General features: G+C 49.9%; 1 protein-coding gene across 4 annotated transcripts in view; it reads left to right on the forward strand.

The window, feature by feature from the left end:
• The first annotated feature begins 3,070 nt into the window (after nucleotides 1-3,070).
• Nucleotides 3,071-26,520, forward strand: part of GDPD5 (glycerophosphodiester phosphodiesterase domain containing 5) — a 102,424-nt gene continuing 78,974 nt past the window's right edge. Inside the window, exon 1 of one of the 4 annotated variants that reach the window (XM_038130777.1) lies at nucleotides 3,071-3,260. Coding sequence is in view for 2 of the 4 variants with exons in the window: in XM_038130760.1 (XP_037986688.1) it covers nucleotides 7,280-7,326 (47 nt within the window). In the remaining 2 variants the exon portion in view is untranslated. Of the gene's footprint in view, nucleotides 3,261-3,312; nucleotides 7,327-10,872; nucleotides 11,019-26,520 lie in introns of those variants that run through there. The other 3 variants (XM_038130760.1, XM_038130769.1, XM_038130788.1) reach the window with 3 other exon arrangements.

Here is a 26,520-nt window from a genome sequence, read left to right on the forward strand (position 1 = left end):
AGGATTTGCCTCCAGGTTCCTCTGGACGGGCGCAGACATGGGCACTGTGCCACTCCTGCCAAGCATCCCCCAGTAGATCCAGCCTGGCTTCCTTCAGCCTTTAGTTTCTCTCTGCAGAATTGAGGTGTTGGAATCTCCCAGCCAGGTGTGGCAGCACTGCTCTGGCAACTGAGCAGGGGTTCCTTGCTCTGCCCCAGAAAAAGCCATGGGGAGTCTGCTGTGCTGGCACCAGACCCTGCCTTGTTTTGCCCATGAGTGCAGCAGCAAATGCAGAGAAGGGAACATCCAACGTGCTCTGACATCTCTGAGAAGGCTCCAGGGAGAGCTCAGAGATCTTCCAGTGCTTCAAGGGTCTCCAGGAGAGCTGGACAGGGACTGGGGACAAAGCATGGAGGGACAGGACACAGGGAATGGCTCCCCACTGGCAGAGGGCAAAGATGGATGGGATATTGGGAAGGGATTTTTTCCTGGGAGGATAGAGAGGTCCTGACACAGAGGAGCTGTGGCTGCCCCTGGATCCCTGGAAGTGCCCAAGGCTGCATCTGGGTCATCTGGACTGCTCAGGAAAGTGTTTCTCCAGAAAAGACTTTCCCTCTGTGAACCTGGGAGGAGGGAAAAGGGCTTTTTTTCTGCCTGCAGAGGGGACAGAACAGTGCTTTTTCTTGGAGGAGGCTGGTGCTGAGTTTACGGATTAAACAGCCCATTCCTCCTGATTCCACTCTTGTAGGAACCTGCAGCATCTCCCTCCCCATCCATCCCAACCAAAGACCAGAGCAGTGACTCCTCTGAGGATTTGCCTTGATGCCCTTCTGAGCTGCGATCCTTGTATTTCCCTGCCAGGAAACAGAAGTGTCCCTTCTGGAGGAATTTTCCCTTCCATAAGCATGTAACAAATTGCTTTCAGGATGTGGCGTGAAATGCCGAAACTCAGTCCTGTTTTAGGGCTGGGCTAGGTCCTAAAGGAGCAGCTTAAAAAGGGAATCACACACAGGGAGTGTCACCAGGGTGCAGGGGTTTTCAGGAGGGCTTTACAGCTGCATCCTTTGGAAGTGAAGCTGGCTGGAAATGTGAGGAATGAGCACGGCAGAAATCCCTCCCATGCCAAAGGGAGATATTTAAAGTAGCTTTGAACATTCGAGGCTCTTAGCACAGGACAAGGAGTTTATAAATCTGAAACCAACCTTCCCTGTCCAAAATTGCATCTGTTTTCCTAGAGGCTGCATGGAAATTCATGGTCAATTTCCTTCAGTGGCTTTTCTTTGAAACTGCACAGCCCTTAGCAGCCAAAGTGCTGCTTTCAGGGGGCAAAGATGGTCCCTCTGCTCCTCTTTGCTGTCCTCACAGCTGCTTGGTGTGGCTGGAGAACAAATCCTTCCCCAGCCCAGCATCCTGGCAGGATCCTATGTCAGATTCAACTGGCCAAGTCACAGAAATATTCTGAAAATGTGCAAACTCTGTATCTTTTCAGAGGCATTTTCCTCAGCAAATGGATGCTGTAAAGAACTGACTGGCTGGTGCTGGGAGCATCTGCAGGATCTCTGGAACCTCATGAGTTTGAAGAGTATTTCCTCTTGGTGCCAGAAAAAAAGATTTTCCCCTTGATCTTACAAAAGGCTGAACTCTTTCTGCTGAAGTTAAAAGGCAATCCTTAGGCACAAAACCAAGGGTGTTTAAAGTTTGGCAAAGGCACCAGACTTTGTTATGTGCTTGGAATATCTGCATCTGTCCCGTCCCCTGCTGCACATCCACCCCCAAGCCTGCAGGAAAACACATTCTAAAGCTCTGCCACGGACCCACAACCAGGCAGCAAATAAAATGCTCCCACAGGAGAGATTTTCATCAGGATTTAAGGTAATCACAGCTCTCAGGGTTGTGATTCTGAAATGTCTCCTGTCAGCAGTGCTGGAAGGAGAAGCGCTCGGCAAAGGGCTGCCAGGACAGCTGCCTGTACCTCAACCCCACAGCTCCTCTGTTGTGCTGCTTATTGCTTGGATCAGAGTCTAAATTCTGATTTTTCACCTCCAGTCTTTCCCTACTGCTGGGTGCAGCAGGATTATTTCTGCTTCTCCAAGGAAAAGAGCCAGTTGCCAGCGACCTCTCAGCTTAGTCTGCCTCAGTAAAGAGGAGTCTGGCATTTGGCTTGTGCTTGCTTGTTATTTTGACAGCACATCCCTTCCTTTTGCTCTGCTTGGATCAGTCTCTACTTCAGGGTTGGGCCAAAAAAGTGGGAAATAGCCAATTTGCAGAGGAAAAAAAATGAATCCATTGGTGTCAGCCAAGTGTTTTGTCACCTTGCATCAAGAAGGGCAAAGGATTCACAGCCAGGACACAGCTGAGTTTTGGCCACAGTGCTGGGCAGGCTTGGGCATCCTTCTCATCCCAAATACCCTGTGCTGCTGCAGTGTGTGAGGAAAACGAGTCCTGAGCACGGTGCAGAATCAACAAAACACTCATCTTTCCCAAAATGCTACAGCAGGGTGGCCTCGTGCGGAGATCAGGTCCACCTGCACACTTGGGCATTCAGATATAACATAGGACCAGGTACAGGTGATAAAGAGGGTAGAAAAAATGAAGGGCGAGTTGGAAAGGTGGGGAGTAAACAGGAAGCTGCAAAGCCCAAATCTGCACCTGACCCTTTTTATCCACCTCTATCCACCCAGATGGGAGCACAGCATATCCCCCTACCCCGAGCTGTACCTGCCCCATCCCTGGAAGTGTCCAACGCCAGGCTGGACGAGGCTTAGAACAACCTGAGACCCGGGTGGGGTTGGGGAAAGGGGCGTTGGAATGCGATGCTCCTTAAGTTCCCTTCCACCCCAACCCATTCTGTGATTCCCGGGCGCTCGCTGTCCATTAGGGGCTCAGCATTCCCAACCCCCCCGGCACAGCGCCAAGCACTCCTCAACCCAGGGGTGCCCCAACCCTTCCTTTGCCCCCCAAACCAGAACGGGCAGTTCTGGTGATAGGTCCGCTCGCAGCCCAAAAGAGAAGAACTCCCCACGGCTGGGTGCAGCTTCCTTTTCTTCTCCTCCTCCTCCTCGCGTCCCTGCGCTCCTCCCGCGCCGCCCGGGGCGGAGCCGCCCGGCCGAGCGCCCGCCCCGCTCCCGAGCCGAGCCGAGCCGGGCTGCGGGGCCGGGGCTGCGGCCGTGCCAGCGCCGTCCCTGCGCCCTTCCCTGCCGGCCCTGGCACTGCCCTGCCGCCGGGGCCGGGCTGCCCTTCCGCGGGGCTCGGGAACCTGGCGGATTTCCCGGCGGCTGCAGGTAAAAGGGAGGGAAGGGGAGGGCTGGCTGAGCTGGGGGCTTCCCGCATCCCCTGGGCGGCTGCGGGGTGATGCCGAGCTGCTGCGGGTGGGACAGCGCTGCCGGGTTGGTTTCACCCCCAGAAGGTGCTGCGGTGTCCGAATCGCGTTGCTTTGCCCCGAAAGGTGTTTCTTTTGCGTGCCCCGAAGGTGTTTCCTTGTCCTGCGTGCCCCCTCCCCACGGGTGGCTCACCTGGCCGCCAGCATCCCGAGCGAAGTTGGGGATGTGAGCGGCTGCTCCCGGTGCTGGGGGATGTGGGTGGGCACCCACCCGGGGAGACGTCCCGGGGAGCCCCCTCTGGTCCCCGAGACCCCCAAAGTCTGCACCACACACTCCAAAGTGTCCGGGTGTGGATCCGGAAACCGCTGTTCCACTTCGGGCCCTGCCTGTTTAACAGGGAGCGCTTCGTTTTGATATAAAATGATGGTATCTGCAGTGTCCCGCCGTTCTAGGGCTTCACACCGCTGTTGTCCGGAGCTGTAAAATCCTGAGGCAGCAGAATCCCAAGAGGGATTTATTTATTTATTGTTGCTGGTCCAGCTGGAGGAGCGCTCAGTGCGCATCCACCTCCCTGAGGATGCTCAGGGATGTCCTGGATGGCTCCTGGCGACGTTCCCCGGCAGCAAAGCCTCTGTTAAATACCCCAACTGTCCAGCGAGCACTGAGCAGAGAGGGTGAAAAAAGGTGAATGTAAGAGAGTGTCACTTTCTCTTGATGCTTGGCAAAGAAACTAATTCGAAAAAAGAGGAATTCAGGGAAAATAGAGGGGAAAAATCGTCTCGTTGCTATTTTTTTGAAACCCTCACACACGTCCTGTCTGTTCCCCGCCCGGAAAACTGGGCATGGAGGAGTTGCAGTCGGCATGTGAGCCTTGCTCTGGAAAAGGGCTGCTGGAGCAATTCCTGGTGTGGAAGCTGTGAAATTTCACCCCGGCGAGATGGAAATGGGGATTGTCCAGCCAGGAAAATCCTGGCTGTGTCGAACTCGCCGTGCTTTGGGATTTTAGGGCTGGGTCCTTACAGCCGCCCTTGTTGTGTGTAATCGTGTTGGCTTAAGGGTTATTTTGGGGCTGGAGAGGGATTAGGGATAGATGTCAGGAACAGGCAGAGCCATGCTGCATGTGAAACTTAAAAAATAATGAATGTTGATTCTCTTTGCTGGCTCTTTGTCCTGGTGGGAAGGAGCCCATACAGATTTTTCTCCATTAGAAAGTTACATTGTACATGGAGAATGTTAAATCCAGGGTGCTGGAGTCTCCTCAGGATGCTCCAGCTGCCAGGAAATTTAGATTGCTGCTGATTAGCAAGTACAAGTCAGAGTGGTGCTGCTTCTTAAAGAGCTTTTTTGGGGTTTGGATCAGCCAGCCCCATGCAGGATAACAGCCTTCTCCCTTCTTTCCCCCTTACAAATTGCCAGCTTACACTTGGCAGGTGTGGCCGGGGAAAAGCTGAGGTAAATGGATTTCCTGCCTCGCATTTTGTCTGGCATGTCCATTTTCCTCATCAGATTGCTATGGAAAATGGTCCATTAATTCATTAGCCAGCCTTTATCCACCTGAGCAGTGATGCATCCTGACTCCTTAAAGCCTGTTATTTTAACATATCCTCCTCTGCCAAGCTTGGAAACATCTTCATGCTGATACCCCAGCAATGTGGAACTGCAGAATATTTCTCTGTGATTTAGGAGGTGCTTCTTCAGAGGCAAATACAAGCTCTGCTTTGATGGCAGAGTTAATTTTAGAGTGGGTGTCTCTGTCAAGCTGTACTTTTTTTACTAAATGAGCGTGTTCTGCTCGTTACACTTTTCCCTGCGATGAATTCGGCAAAGCACGGCTGGTGTTTGTCTTGGAAGGAAAATGAGTCTTGGTCAGATCAATTGATTTGGTGTCAGCTTGTAGATTCAGAATCTGCTGGCTCAAAATTGATGATAAAGGGTTTGGTTTTTAGTAAGACAATAAATTGTTTGATAAACCAGGAAGGTTATAACGAGACACAGAACCAGCTGTGAAGGGATAGCGCTTTGTTGTACTTTTACCCTTTAACTGTGTACCCAGGTGTATTTGATCTCAAGTAACTGCCTTAAAATCACCATGCCAAAATCAGTGTATTTAGGGGTGTTTTTTGTGGGTTTTTAACATGTGGGTTGGGGCAGCTCACAGGTGCAAGTGCTGTTGTAGTTGGAGGTTAAAGATGCAGGGAGCAGGTGGCTCCTTCACCCTGATTTGTTTCAGAGGCACTTTGATGCTCACAGGTGGTGGAAGTTAGGTCTGGGTGCCCTTTAACCAGACACACCTGGGGGGAATATTGTCCTTTGACTTGCTCTGTGAGTCTTCCCGAGGGTGAAGATAAAAGGCAATGGCTGCACCTTTGAAATACTCCTGGTGCAGCTCAGGGCTTGTGTGGGAAGGTGGGGCTGGACCTGGAGGGGCACTTAGGGCTCCTCCTGAGAGCAGCTTTTCTACAAACACAGTGGGGTAGGAACATGCTTTCCTTGGAGTCTGCAGTGCTGATTTTAAAGTCCTTTTTCTTGAGATGATGTCCCCACAGAGGTTGTGCTCCAGTCCCTGAGATGCTTTGCACCTTCACGCTGACATTTGTGGGATGGTTTGGGTTGGAAGGGACCTTAAAGCTCCTCCAGTTCCAACCCTTGAGATGAAGAGATAGGATTCACCTGGCAGCCCCTTTCCTTCATTAGGCTGCAGCTGCTGCTAATTAGGCTCCAACGAGCTCGAACTCAAGGTATTTGAGTCTTGTCCTGCACCCCAGCCAGTGCTGCTGGTGTGGGGAGGCGGTGAGTTCTGCTAGAGCTGCTGAGGGGTGAGTGGTGTTCACTTTCTCTATTTATTGCAGGGTGTTTGCTTGGGGCTCCCCAAAACCCTTGTTCTGGGCTGGGTGGGAGCTGAGCAGTCCCCTGTGCTCAGGAGGGGGCAGTGTCACACCAAGGAGCCCATTCCTTATCTGTGCTGAGGAGCACACGGAGCTGCCCCCTCCTCCAGGGGAGTGCTGCACCAGGGTGGGTTTAGGAGCCAGGCCCCTCATCCCCCTCCCTTCTTCCCACACCAAATATTCTCCCTCCAGCTCTGCTCCTGGTGCTTAACAGCCCTTTGCAGGAACATTGTGAGCATGATGCTGGGAAAAGGGATTTAAAAGACTTTATGGCAGTTGCTTTTGCCTGCCAGCCCCTCTATAAACAGTGATTAGATACAGCTACTTTAATGCATGTCTTGACTTTAAAAAAAAAAAAAAAAAAGCTGCACATTGGTGTTTGGCTTTGCTGCTCTTTCCTCTTTAGCAAACCACTGTGTTCTCCCCACTTCCTCCAGAAGTACCCACAGATACTGGCAGGACAACTGCGTGAATATTTGGTGCAATATTCTGCCATTGCTCAATAGCCTGACAAACAACAAAGAACAACAAAAAAAAAGGTTTTATTTTTTATATGCAATTAAATATTTGTAGAAGATTTCTGCCAAGGAGTGGTTTCAAGGTACAGAGTGTTCCCCTGAAGGGTGTTCAAACAAGGAGCTTCTGGGGTGGCAGTTGGGAAGTTTTTTATGCCTGTGCCTCCACGCATTCCATGTTTCCACATTTGGAATCCATTTCAGGTTGGGATTGAGCTGTTTTTTTTTTTTTTCTCCTGGTCCTTGGACAGGATTGGTCCTGATGATGAAAAATGAAAATGAAAACGTTTCCTTTTGGGACTATTTTTTGTGGGTGTGACTCTTGATCTGGTTTTATTTCTTTTTTCTCCCTGCTGGATGAAGGATGAACTGGGGATAGGAGAGGGGGAAATTGCACCTTTCCTGGGGTGCTGCACAAATCTGGGCACCAGCTCTGTTCCCATCTGTGCAGAGCCCTGCTGGTGGTTAATCTCTTTCTTGGAAAGAGCCTGGACTGGTTTTAGTGTGATTCTTTAGTCATGACAGACCTGAACCCTCCTGCCCTCCCTGCATCTCTCTCTGTGTTGGAGCCACGCTTTCCATGAGGAGCTTGGGGTCCAGGATGCTGGATTCTGGAGGTGATGGACTGTAAGTTCATTCTCTTCTTGGCTGGGAATGCACAGAAGAATCTGTTTCACTTTCAGAGTTTTACCATGTGGGGCTGTGCCAAAGCAGCTTTTTATCTCCCACTTTCCCCCTTAGATGTCAGCTTGCCTTTAATTTTTTATTTATTTATTTCTTCTAAATGCTGCTGCAACTTGTAAGAGGTCTTCATAAATATCTGGCCCCTGTGTTTTGCTTCCCTTTCCTCCTCGCTGAGGTGAAATGAAACTTGTCCCTCCCCCAGCCCAAGGTGAAATGCACAGAGCAGAAATATTCTGGTCCTTGGCTGTTTTTAGCTGTGCTGAGTTTCAGGCTCACGTTTGCCTAGGGAAAGCAGCTTGTGTGTGACTGAAATAGTCCAAGGTGAAACCCAGAGTTTCCTCTAATAGGTATTTTTGGGTGTAGCCTTTAAAAAGATGTAATGGACTGGTTGTACCCTCCAACATCCACGTGTTCTCCTGAGCCACTCTAGGAGATTATATTTGGGCCACTTAGCTGGTATTGATGAATCTCTTGAGCTGACAGTCACCTAATCATAAATCAAGTCTAAAATCAAGTCAGTGTTCTGCAGAACTGCAGCAAAACAAAATGCATTAAATTTCCTGACTTGGAGCGGTTGGGAATTGGCAACTGACGGTGGCAGGGGATGCTTGGTGTTCCACAAGGTTCTTGGGAAGTAGGGCTAATCCTGAGCAGGGCACTTAAGAGCTTGGAGAGGATTTGAGGCTCAAGTCTGGCTTGCTGTGCTGTGATATTGCCCTGGACCTTGCCAGGAGGGAGGGCCCTTGGGGGTGTCCCTGTGTGTGACCCCATCTCAGCCCTGTCTGCTGACTGCAGGGCTCTTGTCTGAGTACAACCTTGGGGAATGGGGATAAAACTGGGATCTATATCCCCAGTGCTGCCCCAAGGGACAGGATAGGGCTGGGGGCTTCCCAGGTTACAGCTTAAACCCAGTCCCTGGGATGGATAGAGAGGGCTTAGATTTGCTTACAGGGATTTACCACCATGCTGAGGGCACTCTGTGATATTTGGGTGGATTTTGTTGTCTGGATTGGCTTTTTTATTTTTTTTTTTTGCCAAGTGGTAATTAATGCTTTCCTTGGGATTAAAATATTTCCTGCATGTCCCACCTGTTGGCGTAGGAAAGAGTCATCCAACCCCTTGACCTTTCTCAGAGGGGAAAAAAGGCTCTTTTGGAGAAGGTGGGAAGTGTATGTTCAAATTCAGGGTGTCTCTCTCTCTCTTCCCAACTACTTTGAGCAACCTGGGCTAGTGGAAGGTGTCCCTGCCCATGGAAAAAGATGATTTTTAAGACCCCTTCCAAGCCAAACTTTTCTGTGATGATTCTGTAATTCTTTTTTGCATGAAGCAGCCCCATAAAGCAATTCCTCAAGGAATCAGGTAGGTCATGTTTTTTAGGCAGTTTCCTGATCAATCAGTGATTATTTGCAGATATTGTGGGAATTTTGGTGTCCATCTGCCTACTGATTATTCAGGAATCTTGTCAGTGAGACCTCGGACTGTCAGTCAATCCTGTTGCCGTTTGAAACCCAGCAAAGAGGCAGCTCCTGGGTCCTGTTTTTGGGTGTCCAGGTGGGATTTGCTCTGTTTCTCTCAGACATTTTGGGCTTTGATTTCTCCATCCATGGTTGATCTTAGAGATCTGCACAGCAGTGGTGCCTGAACAGTCCTTGAGATCTGTGCATTTGGGGTATTTGAGAGCCCTGGAATTCATCAAGCCAAGAGGTGAGGTGAGACCTTCTCAAACACCTATTTTTAGATGTGTTCCTGTTCACATGCAAATTACACTCATCAACAAGGATTACTCTGCACTTGGGACACTGGATTTGTAATCCCTGTTTTCCAGCTCTTAGATACCAAAACACCTGCCAAAAATACAGATATTGCTGTGTCCTTTTCCCCTGTGCCCTGGAGCTGGGGACTGGGAGCTCCCACACCACTTGCTGTGCTGCATTTGATGCTTTGTGAATACAGAGTGCTGGCAGGCTCTCGTTTTTGGGGTGATTTCCCCTCCCTGCATGGGCTTTGGCATCAGTTGGTGGCGGCTGACAGCTTGCAAGATCATCTCCTGCTTTCCTGCTCCTGCCTGGATCCTGGAGGCAGGATCTGCTTTCAGAACGAAGCAGCTCAGCTCCTCTTTAGCTGGGAGTTAATCACCCAAAGGCAGAGTGCTTGCAGCCCTCATTAAAAGGCTGATTTAAAGTGCAAGGTTGACAGCTCGGCTAGGGATGCTTTCCCTTATCACAACTGTTCCCTAATCTGTCCCCTCTGCGTGTTTGGTTTTGGATTTTTTTGATTTGGATCTCCAGGCTCCTGCTCTGGGAGAGCTGTGTATTAAAGGAATGTGCTGTGAGACAGCTGTAGGTGTTCAGATGTTGGTGTGGTGGGAATAAGCCTGCTCTGCTGTGCCTGAAGCCGGCAGGGACAGCCCTTTGTGCCTCACAAGGTCACTGGGCTGCGTGTTCCCCAAACACAAACCCTGCCAGGGCTCCTGGGACACTTCTGCTCTGCCAAGAGAAATAAAGCTGCTTTTGGGATTAGAGGGATGGAGCTGCTGGCCCTGAAAGCATGGGCAGGAGCAGTGTGGGAGGGGATTGTCCTTCCCTGGCTGTGTACCTGGGCAGGTTTCAGCTCCAAGCCTTGTCCTGGGCTTTGCTGAGCCTCAGGAGCTGCAGAGAATTGTTCTGCAATGGTTCTGTGGAGGAATCTCTGCCTTAGTGATGCTGGTGTCCTGTCCAGTGTCACCTGGGGCAGGGAGGTGGCTCTTTGGATGCTCCCTGCTGGTGAGAGGTGTCAGGAGGAAGGCTGGCTTGTTCATGGCAAGATTGGATTGCACCTGGGAGCTCCTGCTGGGCTGGAAATCCCTCCTAGAGCTGATGTGATGACCGCCCCAGGGTTAGAGTGGGAGTGTGGCTCAGGAGGGAAGTCTGGGGGCTTGTTGGGAAGCTCTAACCTGGTGTCCAGACTTTCAGAGCTGCCCTGTAATGAGCAGGTACAGATCCTCTTCTAACAGCACGATAAGCTTAAATTTTGGAGTCCTCTATGTTTCTGAAAGACTCGGCTCACTCTGTTGAACCCCTTCGGTCATGAGACTCCTTAAATCCAAATTTCTGGGGTAATTGGTTATATTGAGCTGTATTGGACCCGTGAGAAAATCACTTTGCTCCCTTGGCTTCTTCTCTCCCAGCTCAGGGGAAATAATGGCTTTTTCCTTATTTCCCTGAATTTTGCAGCTCATCTGCAGGGTTCCCTGGAGGGACAGCTCTGAAGGACTGGCTTGAAGCCTGCTCTTCTCCTCTCCTGGAGCAGTTTTGGGGCTGGATGTTGGAGCTGTGGGGGGGAACACGGGGTGAGGAACGAGGGCAGCTGAGGCCAAAGGAGTCAAAAACCTCAATGTGTCTGCTCCAGTTTCTGCACCTTCCCAGGCATTTTGTGCCTCCCCTTATCTGGGCTGATATTTGCAGTGCTGATAAGAGAGGGTCTGTGACAAGTGTGCTGTGCCACAGATAAAACCTGCAGTGCGTAAGAGCTGTTCCAGCTCGGCCTTATCAGCACCATTAAACCTGAATATCAGCAGGGCTCTGGGAATGGGGCTGCCCTGGCTCCCTCAGCACACAGCATCCAAGCAGGGATTGTGCTGGGAGTGCTGCTGCTCTGTAAGTCCCCCTCCAATGTGCTTTTCTTTTTTCTGTATGTATATTTTTGGGGTTTTTTGGTAGCTTTTGGGGTTTTTTTTTTGTTTGTTTTTTTGGGGGTTTTCTCGCAGGTTTTTTGGAAATTTTGGGGTTTTTTGGAGTTTTTTTGTTTGATTATTGGTTTGTTTTGTTCTTTGTTGTTTGTTTTTTGGTTTTTTGTTTTTTTAAAGGGTTTTTTGTTTGGTTTTTTTGGGGTTTTTTTGGGGTTTTTTGGGTATTTTTTAGTTTTTTGGGGAGTTTTAGGTTTTTTGGTTTTTTTTTGGTTTTGGGGTTTTTTTGGGGGTTTTGGGGCTTTTTTCTTTTTGGGTTTTTTTTGGCTTTTTTGGGTTTTGGGGGGTTTTTTGGTTTTTTGAGGGGTTTCTTGGGGGTTGGGTTTTTTGTTTTTGGGGTTTTTTTGTGTGGTTTTCTTTGGGATTTTTTGGGGGAGTTTTTTTTGGGGGGTGGTGTTTTTTTGGGGGGAGTTTTTGGGGTTTTGCATTTTTTGTGGTTTTTTTGCCTTTTTGTTGGTTCTTTTTGGGGTTTTTGGAGTTATTTTTTTTGTGGTTTTTTTGTTTTTTTCTTTAATTTAAATTTTGGGATCAAGGTTTGTGAACTGCAAGCTTTCAGATCCAGTTTTGGAATCAAGGTTTTGTGTGTCTGAAAGGCAGCTGCCTGGTGCTTGTGTGCTCTCTCTGTGGGGGAAATGAGGTGGTGGCTGCTCTCAGCGTGGATTGAACAGGCTGGACGGAGGTGTCACATCTCCAAAAAGAGGTGCAGATGTGGCACTTGGGGACATGGTTTAGTGCTGGACCTGGCAGAGTCAGGTTATTGGCTGGACTCGAAGATCTTAGAGGTGTTTTCCAAACTTAAGGATGCTGTGAGTTAAATTTAGGGATTCTTGCATCTCTCTAGGCTGTTCTTTGCTCAGAAAAAGAAATCCTGGGGTTTTTGTGCAGCCACTGAACACCAGTGCAGGGAGCACAGATTTCCTGCACCACCTTGGTGCTCCCTCAGGGCTCTGACCTCTCCAAGGGTGGGAAAACATTGGCTTGAAGCTGCCAAAGGGTGAAGTGGTGGGCAATTGCTTGGCCTTGGGCACTGCCAGGGATCCAGGGGCAGCCACAGCTGTTCTGGGCACCCTGTGCCAGGGCCTCACCACCCTCACGGGGAGGAATTCCATCCCAAAATCCCATCTGGCAGTGGGAAGCCATTCCCTGTATCCCGTCCCTCTCAAAGCCAGGCTTTAGGCTGCCTGAGCTGGGCTTAATCTGAGGAAAATCAGCCCTGGCTGGAGCTGTTGAAGAGATGGGTTTGGACAAAAGTGGGAGCCAATGCTGGTTGCTGCTCCCTGCTGCTGTGCCCAAGGTCAGCCTGACCCTGGAGCTCCCAAATTGTTCCTAAGTTTTCCAGCTAGCAGTTGCTGCTGCTCAGCTGTGTGAGCAGCTCATGGGCTTTATCAGCCCCTGGTGCTTCTGCCTGGGCTTTGTCAGAGCAGCCTGATCCCAAAGGGCCAGAGTTAAAATAAGTGGGAATAGGAGTTTCTGGGGCTGTGCAATTCCAATGGCTGACACAGCACAGCCGTCTGATTTCTCCCAGTCTTGATCTGCTGATGGTTATATCTGGATTGACTGTAGAGCTGGGGAGAAAGAGCATCCTTGGTGCTTCTGACAGCTCCAACCCCTCAGGCTTGAGGCACTGCCCCATTTCCCTGGTTTAAAAACAGTCAGAAGCACAAAGCAGCCTTAGGAGGGAAGGGGCTGCAGTGACTTCAAATCTTTTAACATGGAGAGCTGCAAACTGGACCCCTGACCCAATTCCTCCTTTTTAGAAGGGGTTTTGTGCTTCAAGCTGGAAGTGAAATACAGCTCTGGAGCAGCGTGGAACTGCTTGCTTTTGTCTGGCCACCCTAAAACTTCTTCCTGTGTTTCAGCATTGCCTGAAGCTTATGAGATATTCTGCTCCCAAACTGGCCACATTTGATGACTGATCCCATATGTTTGATTCCAAAAGGCTGTTACATTTTTTTCTGTTTTTATGCTGTTTTTGGGTTGGTTTTTTTTCTCTATGAAGGAGAGGTATGAAATAAATACTGCCTAAAAGACTTGTGGCTGTCAGCTCTTGGCCGGGGCTGTGAGGAAAACCCTGTTGTGTCTCATGCCCCATCAGGTTTAATGCTTGCTAAATGGCAGAGCTGTCGAGAGCAAGAGCTGGGCTGAGGCACTGGAGCTGGGATTAAAAAAATAAATATTGCTGCAAGTGGCTGAGCTTGGAAGTAAATTATGCTGTGAGTGGGTACACAGGGACTGCTGAGGTGTCTGGATTCCCCCCAGGGCTCACTGCCAGGTGGGAGGCTTGGGAATTTGGGAAGGCAGCCTGTGGGGAAAGTCCTGTGTCCCAGCAGTAATAAATCCTCTCCCTGTCAGGCAGCATGAGGGCTGTATTTCAATATTTTTCTTGCTCTAGAGCTGAAACCGTTTATAGAGTCTGATCTTTTCATTTTGCCCATCATTTACAGATGTGACAAAAAGAGGAAAAAAAGGGGGTTGCCACTTGTCTGACTTTTAGAGAACTCTAAAGTGATGAAAAATCAAATTAAGGCCTGTCTGCTATGGTCCTCCTGGAGCTCTGGGGGTTTTGCTCTTGCTTGTGCCATCTCCCTCCTGTTTCTCCATGGGAACAGGGAAGGACTGAGCTTTTTATCCTGCCTTTTAAATGGAGAAACGCTGGATCACCACAAAGAAATAATTTATTTGTCCTCAGATAATGTGACATAGCCTAGGGTGATGCTCTGGTGATGACTCTGAAAGGAAAGGTGTCAGGTATTGAAAAGATTTGGGATCATCCCTCTTTTCCTTGCAGCCATCAGTGGTTTTGGCCAAGAAAATAGGTGTATTTTCTAGTGACTTAACAAAAATAATAAAAATAAAGGACATGGCACTGCTTTGGTGGGGCAAGATGAGGATGTGAACTCTTGGATACTGCAGAAAGGCAGACATGGAGGTTGATTTCTTCCTTGAAGTTTGTTCCCATTAATCCACCTTTGTGGGTGCTGCTCTTTGCCTCTTGATAGAACCTCTTTGATTGTGAGGTTTTTAGGGGGTGGTGCAGGCTGAGGTTGGAGAGGGGGTCTGGAGAATGCTGGGTGGGAACCCTTGCCTGGCTCCAGCATTTTACTACAGATTTTTTACTCTGCTTTAATTGTCACTCTTTGCCATGATCACTGAGGCACAGGCCCGCTGAGGAAATGGAATGGACAATGCAATCTGTAGTAGTTTTTCTCCTTCCCTCTTCCTTTCTAGCAGCTTTTCTCCAGTGCAAAAGCCAAAGAACAAATCCTTGGTTTGTGATCATTTATTATTTACTTCCCTGCCATGATGGACATTCAGCAGATACCAGAAATACCTTCAGCTTTGGCCACAACCTGCCCAAAATAGCTCTGGGAGCTCTGCAGGGGGAGGTGTTTGGCACAGGGCTCTGCTGGTTTAGCCTGAGCCAACAATCCCAGTTCCCAGAGCATCTTTGGGACAACCAGGGTGTGAAGGTGGCAATGGGAAAATTCTGCTGCTGCAGCAGCAGGGACACAGGGACTGCTTCACCACCTCATGGGATGCTCACCTGGGTGTTCTGCAAATAAAACCCATTCCCTGAGCATTGTTTGTATTCATCCTGGTGGCTGAGTGTGCTTTGGTGCCCTGGGAGTGTAACAGAGCTCTCCAAACCAACTCAGCTCCCTGTTTGTAGTGACTGAGGGGTGTGGAGGAGGCATTTATCCCATGGATAAATGGGATAGGAGTAAAATCCCAGTTTTATGGGGCTGGGTGGAGGTGTCTGAGCTATTTTTGGCCACTTTTCCCTGAGAGCCACTGGCACATGGAGGTGTCTGGCAGCTGAACCTGCATCTGATGCTTCCCCCCCAGCCCTGGTTCCCAAACTCTGGGGGTGGCTCTGTGAACGATTTGGGAGCAGGGAATGTGTTGGCTCCTTGCTTTCCATCTGGAAGTGGCACTTCCCCCTGATGGGAGGATGCTGAGCATGGGAGATCTGCAGGTTCCCAGGAATAACCTCCCTCTGGGGGTGGGACACCAACAGCATCACTCAGCTCTCTGAAATGTTGTTGGTAAAAAATGTGCTGCTTCAGACTGAACGTGGGTCTTCTTAGGACAACCTGTGAGCTATTGTTGGGGGGAATAAACCACAGAATAAAGTGAAAACTGGTTTGTCAGGAGAGAGTTTGACGCTGCTCTGGGTCCAGTCGCTGAGGGAATATCCAGTGTCCCCAAAGTAATCAGTCCATCCAGACTAAAAGGTGAGAATAAAGGAAATTTTCTCTTGAGATGTCATCTCCCCAAGGTCTTCCCTGTGGTGTGAGCTTATTTGCTGTCAGGATGGGGACAGCAGTGACAGAACTCTGTGTGTCACTCAGGCATATGTTTTTCTGGCAGTACAGGACCTTGCACTGCTGGTCCAGTGAGATCCTGACCTCATCCCTGCCCTCTGGCAGTGGGAGCCATTCCCTGTGTCCTTTCCCTCCAGTCCTTGTCCCCAGTTGCTCTTCTGGAGCCCCTTTTGGCCCTGCAAGGGCTCTGAGCTCTCCTTGGATCTTTCTCCTCTCCAGCTGAGCCCCCGCAGTTCTCCCAGAGCAGAGGTGAGGGTTCTGCTCAGCCCACAGGCAGTGTATGGATGGCTGGCTGCCCAAATGGGGCTGCTGACAGCATTTCTAGAAATGTCAGTGCTTATTTGGGCTCTGGAGGAGCTGAGGGTGCAGCAGAACTTCCCACAAAGTGCTGTGCTGTGACAGTGACATGTCACCTCCGAGCTGTCACTCAGTGCAGTGACTCTGCAGGGAGCCCTTGACCTGCTGCTGGTTTTGGCCATGGGCAAGCTTGGCTTGGCTTGGCTGTCCTTATTTATTCAGCACAAATGGAATTGTCACCCAAGCTCTTGATGGCTGCTGATTTGTCTCTCTGGAGCAAATCCTGCTCCTGAGTCCCTGCCTGCCCACCTGCTGTGCTGCTGCTGCCTGGCTTTCTCTGCTCCTCCAGCTCTCCATAAAACCTCTCTGCTTTCAGAAATACAGTCCTTGAGTCTTTTTCATCCTGATTCTTGTTGGGTACAAAAGATAATGCTGCTGTGGCATTTGCTTTCTTATCCTGCTGTTGCACCTCTTGGTAGTTTTTTAACAGTTTAATTTAAAACAGGCTCTGAGTTAAAATGTGTGGGTGGGATGCTTCTCTGACTCTGCTGAAACTTGTGCAGCTTCCACGTGGCAAAAAGTGGCTTTGGAAAGAGCCATGTCCTGAGCTTTTCCTGTCATGGTTGTGCTTTTCTCCTTGCTCCATTCTCCCCACTTGTTGATGCTGTGCGTAGCACTGGGCTGAGCACTTAGCACAAAGACTGTGCCTTGCACCCAGCCCAGAATAAATCCTGAGCTGGGAGCCATGGCAGCAACATCACAGGTGCTCAGCAGAGCAACATCAGAGGAATATTTATCGTGGTGGAAGCAGATGGAGCTTGACTTGGTGTCAGTTCTGAGCCCAGAATAACTCAATTTTACAGCAGGGAAGTGGAAAGGTACAGTGCTGCCACAGGCTGGATGCTGACAGGTGGAATTGAGCTCTGTGCAGAGCCAATCCCAGGCAGGGATTATTCCCACTCTTGGGAAGCCTCGCCATGAGGAAGAACCTCGCTTGGATGTGTTTTGTCCAGGTTTTGTCTTGGGAGGGTGCTAAGCAAGGTGTGATAAAGCATCCTCTGGTGACTAGGTGCCAGATCCCACAGCTGGAGGCTTCTCTGGGAGAAGGGATGTCACAGCTCAGGTGTGCTTTGGGATCTGAGGGAAAAGACCCTGAAGAAATTGCCTCTTCCCGTCATGTGCTCACTCTCCATGCACACTTGGCTTCAAAACTTGCCTCTCTCAGACCTGTCCCAAAGCCTCAATTCTATTTATCAACTGGTTTAATTCCTTTTGGGATGGGATGAAATGCAGCATTGGCTGGCCCTGAGCTGGGTGTGTCTGATTTACAGCCCTTTTCTTTGGGGATCAAGCTCTCCCTGGAGTGGGAGCAAACCTTGAATCACAGAATTTGAGCTGGAAGGGACCTTAAAGATGAGCTCAGCTCATCATGCAGGGTGCTCCAAGCCCTGTCCAACCTGGCCTTGGATACTGCCAAGGAATGAGGAAGCCACAGCTTCTCTGGGCACCCTGTGCAGGGCTTCCCCACCTTCACAGCCAGGAATTCCTTCCCAATATCCCATTCATCCCTGTCCTCTGGCAGTGAGAGCCGTCCCCAGTCCCTCCATCCCCTGTCCCCAGTCCCTCTCCAGCTCTCCTGGAGTCCCTTAGGCCCTGCAAGGGCTCTGAGGTCTGAAGAGCCTGTTAGAGCTGTGCACTGGAGCTTCTTGTGCAATAATTAAAGGTTAACCCAAGCAGTCCTTGCTGATGTTTGCTTTTGCTTTAGAGGAAGGAAATGGGATCCTAATCTTTAGCTCAAATGCCATCTGTACTTCCACTGACAAAAGTAAGTTTGTGATGTGCCTAATGAAGCCTAGAAAGATGTCTCAGGTAATGGGCAGAAAATATCTGCCCTTTAAGGACTTCTGCTTCCCAAAGTTATTGCAGGGCTCTTATTATGGTTAAGGAAAGGAGGCCTTGTTGTTTTGGGGGTGTTTTTTGTGTGGCTGGTGCTTTTAACTGTGAGTTTTCAGAGGAGAAAGCCCCCTTGGAAAGCAGATGGCAGAGTTGGATCACGTGCTGCTTCACTTCACGTTTGGGTGGGAAATGTTCCCTGGAAACAGGGCTCTGCCTCTGTGGAGGTGCTGCAGGGAAAGAAGTGGGGCAGAACTTCAGAAAAGGGATTTTAGTTTCCAGGATCTGGCTGCCAGCCTCCCTAACCTGAGGGTGCAGAGGTGGGAGTGGAGCTGGGTGGCATCTGTGCTTCAGCCACGTCCCTCTCCTTGCTGGGCCAGGGCAGCCCAGATAAATCCCCTCAGTTGGTGCCTGTTGGGGGAATGCCCATTTCCAGAGCATCTCTGGGAACTTGGGAGTATGGAAGGAGTGGGGTGTGCCCTGGTGTTGCTGTTGTAGCATTGGAACACAGGGTATTTGTAAGAAAAGGTTTAGAGATCATGGGGCTTGTTGATGATAAGCAGGTGTGTCCACTTTGCTTTGGGAAGAGGTGCAAAGATTTGCTGTTTCCAGCTCTAAAAAAAAAAAAAAAAAGCAGGTGGAGAAGAACTTGGAGGCTCCTGCAGCATTTGAGATCCATGAAAATCCTCTCCTTTGAGGGACTGGCAATCATGGACTCACAGACTGGTTTAGGTGGGAGGGACCTGGAAATCATCAGTGCTACACCCTCCTGTGAGCAGGGGCACCTTCCTCTAGTCCAGGTCACTCCAAGCCCTGTCCAGCCTGTCCTTGGACACTTCCAGGGATGGGATATGAGTGACCTAAGGTAGGGAAGGAGGATGGGAAAGAGTTGGGGAGCTTTGGGATTAGCACTAAATCCTGTGCACAGAAAGAAGTCTGGAGGCCTCAGATGTCTTGGATGTCTGGTATTTGAAGGACTTCTCCTCTGGTAAGGTTTCTGCTGAGCCTGCCAGTGAAAATCCCCAGAATGTCACAGTTATTGCATGAGATTTATGCACTAATAGGATTTAATTTCTGCAGAGCTTCTGATGAGGGGAAGAAGTACCTCAAAGGAGCACAGGTATTTTGGGAAAGGCTTAAGTGGAGTAAAATTCAGCTCCAATCATGTTACAGCAGGGGAGCTTGGAGATGAGTAAGATGGAGCCAGGAGTTTTATCACTTCCATGTAGGATGTGCACAGCCCTGTCTCTCCCACCTGTCCCTCAGCTCTTCCCTGCTGGAAAGAGAGGAATTGTCTCAGTGAAAGGTCTGCTTGCTTTCCCATGGAAGCTCCTGCAAGGCTTGCAGAGGTCCTGCTGTCCCAGGATTTGAGTTCCTGGCCCAGTGGGGAGCTGCTGTGTTTTGCTCCCATTTCCTTGCACTGTCAGGGCTCCTGGAGGGCTGGAATAAGGAGAGTGCTCAGCCTTTGCAGACTGGAGGGGAAGGGGAGTGTGGAAGGTTTCCTTCCTGGGGAAAAGGGCTGGTAATGCAGCTTGGGGGGAAAAAAACCAAACAAAGCAGCTTCTCTTCCCTTCTGGCTCAGAGAGGGGTGTGATGTCAAGGTGGAGCTGAGCCTTCCCAAAGATTATGGGAATGTTTTTTCTTTCCTTTTTTTTGAGGGATGGGGGATTGGTTTATGTAGTTTTCTGTTGAATCTCTCAAACAATGCTGCTTCCCCTTCCTTGGAGCAATTGTTCCCCATGGCTCCTTCCCCTTCCTCCCCATCGTGGGAAGAGCTCTCCTGATGATGATGGATGGGCTCACATTTAGTCTCTGCTTTACCTTCCTTTGTCCTGCTCAGCTCTCTTGTTTTTCTTTGTTATCTCTGCCCAGATCCTCATCACAGAGTGGCCAAAACCAGATGTGTTAGTGCTGATGGGGGGAATTAAGTGTCAGAGCAGCTTCTGCCTTCACCCTTGAACTTAGCAGGGCTGGGTTAATGACTCCATGATCCTGGAGGCCTTTTCCAGCCTCTGTGATTCCTGATTCTACATGAGACTGCAACGTCTAACACTTTCTAGGTTTCATCCCTTGAGTCCATGTAGTCTCCTCCTGGGAGAGCCAGTTTCTTCCTTAGGGGGGAAAGAAATTGTCTTTTTGTGACCAGCCTAATCTCAAACCTTTTCAAATGCATCCAATTTGGGAGACAAGATTAGTTTTTTAATTTGTGTCATTTTTCAATGCCCAAGAATCCCAAGACTGTGGTTGGGCCTTGGCACAGGTGGCACAAAGAAGCTGTGGCTGCCCGATTCCTGGAAGTCATCAAGAGATAAGATTGGATTTGTCCTTCAGGAGCATTTCCAAGGAAAATCTGGCTTAGACAGCGCAGCATGGGAGAGGTGCTGATCTCTCCATTTGGACTTCACTGTGGGCATGTGAATTTAGGTTAGAACTGAACAATTCCTTGTGCCACATGCAGGAATGATAAACCAGTATCCACTGGTTTATCAGGAATGATAAACAGTATTCCAGGCTTAAGGATGTAAGTAACTCCACTACGACCTGTTTCTTTTGGAAAATATCCCCCAGACTCCAGATAAGAACTTCCAGGTCCTTCCAGCTCTATCAGAGCAGCTTCCTGCAGGGAGTTGTCAGTGATTTGTGCCAGGAGGAAAGGGAAAGGCAGTTGGGAAATATTCCATGACAAGCTTTGGAGGGCTCATGGAGTGAACTGGGAAAGGCAGCAGCAGCCGGGGGGTTCTGCCCTCTCTGCTTAGGGGGAAATCATGTGGTCTGATGAAACAACAGTTGATGAGAACCTGTTTTAGGGGATTCTATCATGCTTCAACAGAGCCAGGGCAGTCATCCTGTTGGTAAGGCCAACACCCACTGTAAACACAGTCATTAACAGTCTGAACACTTGAGAGGTGCTCTGATGGAAACCTGGGACTTCAGGACAAAATGTGGTGGATATTGAAAGCCTCGTTTCCTTGGGCAGTGGTAAAGGATCTTCTTACAATGGAAGGCTGAAAATAAAACCTCCTTTCTGTGCCCTTTTCACAGCCTGGGGTTAGGAACTGCAGGTAACCCCCTGAAATGGTTACTGACTGGAGAGCTGCCTGGGAGTGCTGCTGTTTGCTGACCTGACAGATGATAAAAGCCTGTCCCAGTGTGATCTGAGCATCTGTCCTTGCTGCAGCCCAGTCACCGAGCCTTTCTTTACCTGCACCTGGTCCAAAGCCAGCTGAGGTTTTAGCCTGTGTTTAGTGTCCAAAGTGTTTGATGCTGTCCCAGGGGACAAGAGTGGTTAAATCAATGGCTTTTTGCACTGAGAGCTCACTGAGGGGAGCACAGGAGTGATGGGGATGCTGTGGGAGCTGGGCTGGTGGTGGCTGCTGCAGCAGAAGTGTTGGTTTGTTCTCTGTGATTCCTTTGTGTTGTTTCTAATTAAGATAATAAATAAAGAAATTGCTTCTGGGAGCAGTTTTAGAGGAGATCTGGGGTAAATGGTGAATCTCTCTTTAGCAGGGGGCCAGACACTGAAGTGTTGAGCTGGTGCTGGCCAGGCAGAGGATGTGGGGCTCTTGGCTGACTTCTGGGAAGCAGAGTGAGATCCCTCCTTCCCTCTTGGGAGACCATAACTCCCATAGTGATGTTCCCCGTGGCATTCCTTGCTGGAGGAAGATGGCAGAAATTGGGACAAGCCCTGTGGAGTACTGGGCTCTCTTCTAAGCACTGCACCTACACATCAGCTTTTGTCCAAGGGATAACAGCACTGGAAATGTCCAGAAATGGCAGATAAATCTGGAGCCTGCTTTGGATCAGCAATGCTCCACAGATCCAGCTGTGGCAGTGTTGATTTTCTGAAGCACTGATCCTCTTCCTTCCATTCCAGTCCCTCAGAAGAAAACAAATCCATCAGTTCAGGTGCCAGAACTTGCTGCTGACTCTGCAGAAGTTGTTTGCACTTCTCTTGCATCCCTTTTATTTTCTTGCCCCAGGGAGGGGACTTTTGGAAAGCCTTCAATACAGAGCTGATCCAGAGGCGTAGGAAGGAGCAGAGGAACAGAGGTAACAGATAAACATCCCCAGCCTCCAGTTGTTTGGAGACCTCTTGCATTGCTGTGTGATACTTGTGTCCCAAACATAACAAGTGACAGGATGGGAGGAAGTGCTGGGGGAAGTTTAGGTTGGATGTGAGGAGAAATTTCACCCTAGAGGAGTGGTCAGGCATTGGGGCAGGCTGACTAGGGGAATGAAGGAATCACAGCCCCTGGAAGGGCTCAGAAGTTGTGTGGATTTGTGGCACATGGGGACAATGCTGTGGTGCTGGTTAATAGTTGGACTCAGTTTTAGAGCACTTTCCCAGCCTTAGTGATTCTGTTTCAATACAACTTTATTTCTTAATTTTGCAATAAATCTTAGCGGAATTTGCTCTTAAAAGCAGATACCCATTAAAAATCTAGGAAACTTGGTCTTCCTAGTGTGGGATCCTTTAGGCTTTAAAAGATTGTTATCAAGATTTATGCTTTGGGGCTGTGTGCTGGCTGTGTTGGACCTGCTGCTCTTGGTGGAACCATGCGAGGACTCCAGGAGGCTCCTTGCCTCTGGTGGGGAGTTTTTGGCTGCTGTCCTGTCCCTGGTTTGGTCCCAGACAGAGGTGCCAGTCTTAGCTGGGTGCTGCAGGAGGCCCTGGGGAACCTTTGTGTCACATCCTTGGGATGGGGACTGAACTCCATGGGTGGAGCAGCTCCGTGGGGCTGCAGGGACTGTGGTCCAGCTCCTGTTTGTTCAGGCTGCCCTTGGCCCTCTGGATAACCCCCTTTAATCCCTGGACTTACACAAAATCAGTGTCACCAGAGAGTGTCTGAGCAGAGATTAGCCACGGGTGAATGCGAAAGCGCCGAGGGGAAACTGAAATACTTCTGTTGCTAAAAATGACTCCCAAAGTCTCACTTTGTGTTTTGGTTTTAAATTTATTTATTTTTTAGCTTTGTGTTCTGAACCAGAGCTGCTCAAGGCTGTAGTGCCACGGGTCCCTCATGCAGAGGCTCCTCTATCCTGAACCAGAAGCATCTCTGTCCCCTGCGGAGTGCTGGCACGAGCCAGGTGCCCTCGAGGTGACAGCTGGGGGTGGCCTGGCTCTGTGCTGCTCTGGCTGATCCACGCTAATGCAGTGTTTGGAGAGTGGAGCCTGGCTTGCTAAGGACAGGCAGCTTTGAGGGAGATAAACACCAGGCTGATGTTAAGCTGTGCCCAGCTCGTCTGACCCCAGGGCAGCTTGGTAGCTTGTGGTGCATCCTCTGGGAGAAATCAGTTTTTAAAATGAACTTTTGGAAGGAGAGGGGTGCTTAAGAAGCCCACAGGTGTGTTGGTAGCACCTCTGAGATGTTCACAGAATACCCTGAGTTGGGAGGGACCTGTGATCTGAGCTGAACTCAGACAGGCTTGGCTGCGATGGTTTTTGCTGGCACAAGCTGGATGGAGCTTGGAGCAGTGTGAGACAGTGGAATGTGTCCCTGCCCATGGCACAAGTGGGTCTGGATGGGCTCTGAGGACCCTTCCAAGCCCAACCATTCCATTATTCTAAGTAATTTTGCCCCTGAGACCTTCCCAGCCCTTTGGGATGGGTGACAGGGATGCCCCATGCCTGGGGGATTAACCCATCAGCACCAGCTCTCCACACTTCAGCTCATCTGCTCTTCTCAGTGTTTGCAGCTCAAAAAGCAGCCTGGGAATCCTGACTCTGCCTCCTGGTTATGAATTTAACATGAAACAGGGCTTTTCTCATGTTTTAAAAGCTGCCTACAGAAAGGCTGAGAGGAAAGCTAACGTGAGGACAGACTTCCTGGGAGATAGGAGAACATTTGTTTGCTTTTCCTTTGGTGGAAAGGCTCAGAGTGTGTTTGTAAAACTACACACTGGTTTATTAACTCCCTGAGTCGGGTATCTCCTGGGCTGGTGGGATCTGCTCTCCTCTGAGGAATTTAGAGGAAAAACCAAAAAGAAGTTTGGGAAGATTACAGCAAGAAAAGGCATTGAATGAGTGTTTGTCAGGAATAACTTCTTGGGTGCCCTTGTCTCTGTGTTATCTCGTTGTGCCTCTGGAGGAATGCTGCTCCTGGAGCAGCAGAAGGTCATGGTGACACGTGTTAGGCTGCCAGTGCTGGCTGCCTTGCTCTCAGACTGGCAGCCCTTGCAGGTTGCTGCCCAAGGGGTAATTTTGTTAAATATCTCACTGACAGCAGGGGGACTCTTGTGGCACAGGAAACTTTGGAAGTGTTTAAGAATTTGTGGTGAGTGAAGCACCACCCTCTGTGGACTCTGGGGACTAGGATTGGTTCAGGGATCAGAGGATAACAGAACACTTCAGGTTGGAATGGGCCTTTAAACATCACCCAGTGATGATGGTGATCCACCCCAGCCATGGCAGGGACACCTTCACCTTTCCCAGGTTACTCCAAGCCCCGTCCAACCTGGCCTTGGACACTTCCCGGGATGAAACAGCCATGACTTCTGTGGGCACCCTGTGCTAGGGCCTCCCCACCCTCCCAGCCAGGAATTCCTTCCCAATATCCCATCCAGCCCTGCCCTCTGGCAGTGGAAGCCATTCCCTGTGTCCTGTCCCTTCATGCTTTGTCCCCAGTCCCTCTCCAGCTCTCCTGGAGCCCCTTCAGGCCCTGCAAGGGCTCTGAGCTCTCCCTGGAGCCTTCTCCTCTCCAGGTGAGCACCCTCAGCTCTGCCAGCCTGCCTCCAGCCCTGGAGCAGCTCTGGTGCCTCCTCTGGGCTCTCTCCAGCAGTTCCAGGTGCTGCTGCTGTGTCCCCAGGGCTGGGGCAGCTCTGCAGGTGGGGTCTCACCTGAGTACAGGGACAGAATCCCCCCTCAACCCATGGCATGGAGGTTTCTGGGTGCCAGAGCATATGGGCAGGGCTGTTCATCCACCAGTACTCCCAGTTCCTGCCTTGCAGGGCTCTCCCAGTGTGTCCATCCCCCAGCAGCTTGGGAAGAACTGAGCTGAGTCCCTCAAGGTATTGGGGCTGTAAGTCCCTTGGGTGTTTGGGCTGCCACAAAGCTTTAATCTTGGCTTGTTATTTGGGACAGGAGCCCTGGGAGCTCTCAGCACTGAGAAGGTTTTTCCCCTGCTGAGTGGAAGAACTTGGGGTAGGAATGCAGGGTGCCAAGTGCAGCTGGTGCCATTCCCCGTGTCCCAGCAGGGAGGGGACTGCAGTGGTGGCACATGTGCAACCACGAGGGCACTGCCTGAGCTGCCAACGCCTGACCTGGCTGTGGGTCAGCTGAGGGCACTGTTTACATCCTGTAATTAACAGCATGAGTTAATCACCGGGCTGGCACACCCCCAGACGCTGGGTTGGAGTCACAGTGTCTGTTGTTGCAGTTGGATCGCTGTCCCAGAGGTGACAGGAGGCCAGGAGCAAAGATGTGTCAGCTTGGGCTGTTGGTGCTAATTTATCCTCCTCCCCTGCCCAGCATGAGCTTGCAGCACATAAATCACCATCTTTATAAATCACAGCTTTAGCTTCTTCCTCTTTTTGGCCTCTTGGAAAACCTGCTTTGTGCAACTGTGCAGTTTGTTGGTTTTTGTTTGTTTTTTTTTTAGAACACATTGAAAAGTTTGGGTTTGGAGAGACCTTAAAGCTCATCCATGTCCATGGGTAGGGACACCTTCCACTATCCCAGGCTGTTCCAAGCCCTGTCCAGCTGGCCTTGGACACTTCCAGGGACCCAGGGGCAGCCACAGCTGCTCTGGGAAGCTGTCCAAGGGCTTCACCACCCTCCCAGGGAAGAATTCCTTCTGATGATGAACCTCTGGGGCAGATTAAGGAACACTTTGCAAAGGCAGAGCCTTGAACACAGCATTTCTGGTCCTTGGTGGGGCACAGAGCTGCTCTGTGGGGCACAGAGCTGCTCACAGACGCTTCTCAGCGTCTTCTGAGACTTCTGGTGGGTTTCACACTACTTCAATGACTCTTGGAATCTTGGGTGGAAACTTGGACTAATTATTGTCCAGTGCAAGTGAAAATCCAGTATTTGGCTGGTGACTGTTCTGGAATATGCTAACAGGCTGCTGGAGGGATTACACTGACAAAACAGGAGATGTTTGTGCTGTGTTGGTTCCCCACTACTACTGTCTCTTGTTTGGTGAGTGCTGCTCTCGTTGGAACTGCAGAAAAAGGTCATTGGTCCTCCTTGGTTTAACGAAAATTTCAGAGGGTGGAAGAAGTCTGTCTCAGAAGGATGCAGAAAGGGAAATGTGTCCACAGGACAACATCTTGCTCTAAGCTATGTGAAAAGACTTTAATTCTGAGTCTAACAAGGCTAAAAGTGGAGAGGAACAAAATCCAGCTTAGTAGATGCACAAGTGACCTTCTTGTTAAAACCTGAGGCAGTTCAGACTCCTAAAACTGCCAGGTCTGTAAGAGACACGGTTAATTAACATTGAAGCAAAATATGCTGGGGAGTTAATTTCCATCCTTATCTCCCTCAAAATGTTATGGAAGGGTTGATGTGCCTTTGTCTTCCAAGAGGTGAGGGAGGTCAATGTCTTCTCCCAGGTAACAAATCATGGAGTGAGAGGAAACAGCCTCAAGTTGTTCCAGGGGAGGTTTAGGTTGGAGATGAGAAAAATATTCTTCATGGAAAAAGTTGTCCAGGTCTGGCACAGGCTGTGGGGAGTCCCAAAGGTAGCCTGTGTGCATTCGTGCCTGAATTCAAATACAGCAGTGCAGCAGTAAAAATTATTTGCAAAAGGCGAGGAAAAGATCCCAGCTGAGTTGTGGGGAATTTGAAGAAAAGGAAGGATGATTATGAAGCCTTATTTCCCTGAGAACTGGTTACATTCCCTGGCTGAAAGAAAGTCTAGGATGACATGGAAGAAGGGACAAGTGTCCAGCCTTTTG

The sequence above is a fragment of the Motacilla alba genome, chromosome 1 (genome assembly GCF_015832195.1).
Source record: "Motacilla alba alba isolate MOTALB_02 chromosome 1, Motacilla_alba_V1.0_pri, whole genome shotgun sequence".
NCBI classification, from domain to species: domain Eukaryota; kingdom Metazoa; phylum Chordata; class Aves; order Passeriformes; family Motacillidae; genus Motacilla; species Motacilla alba.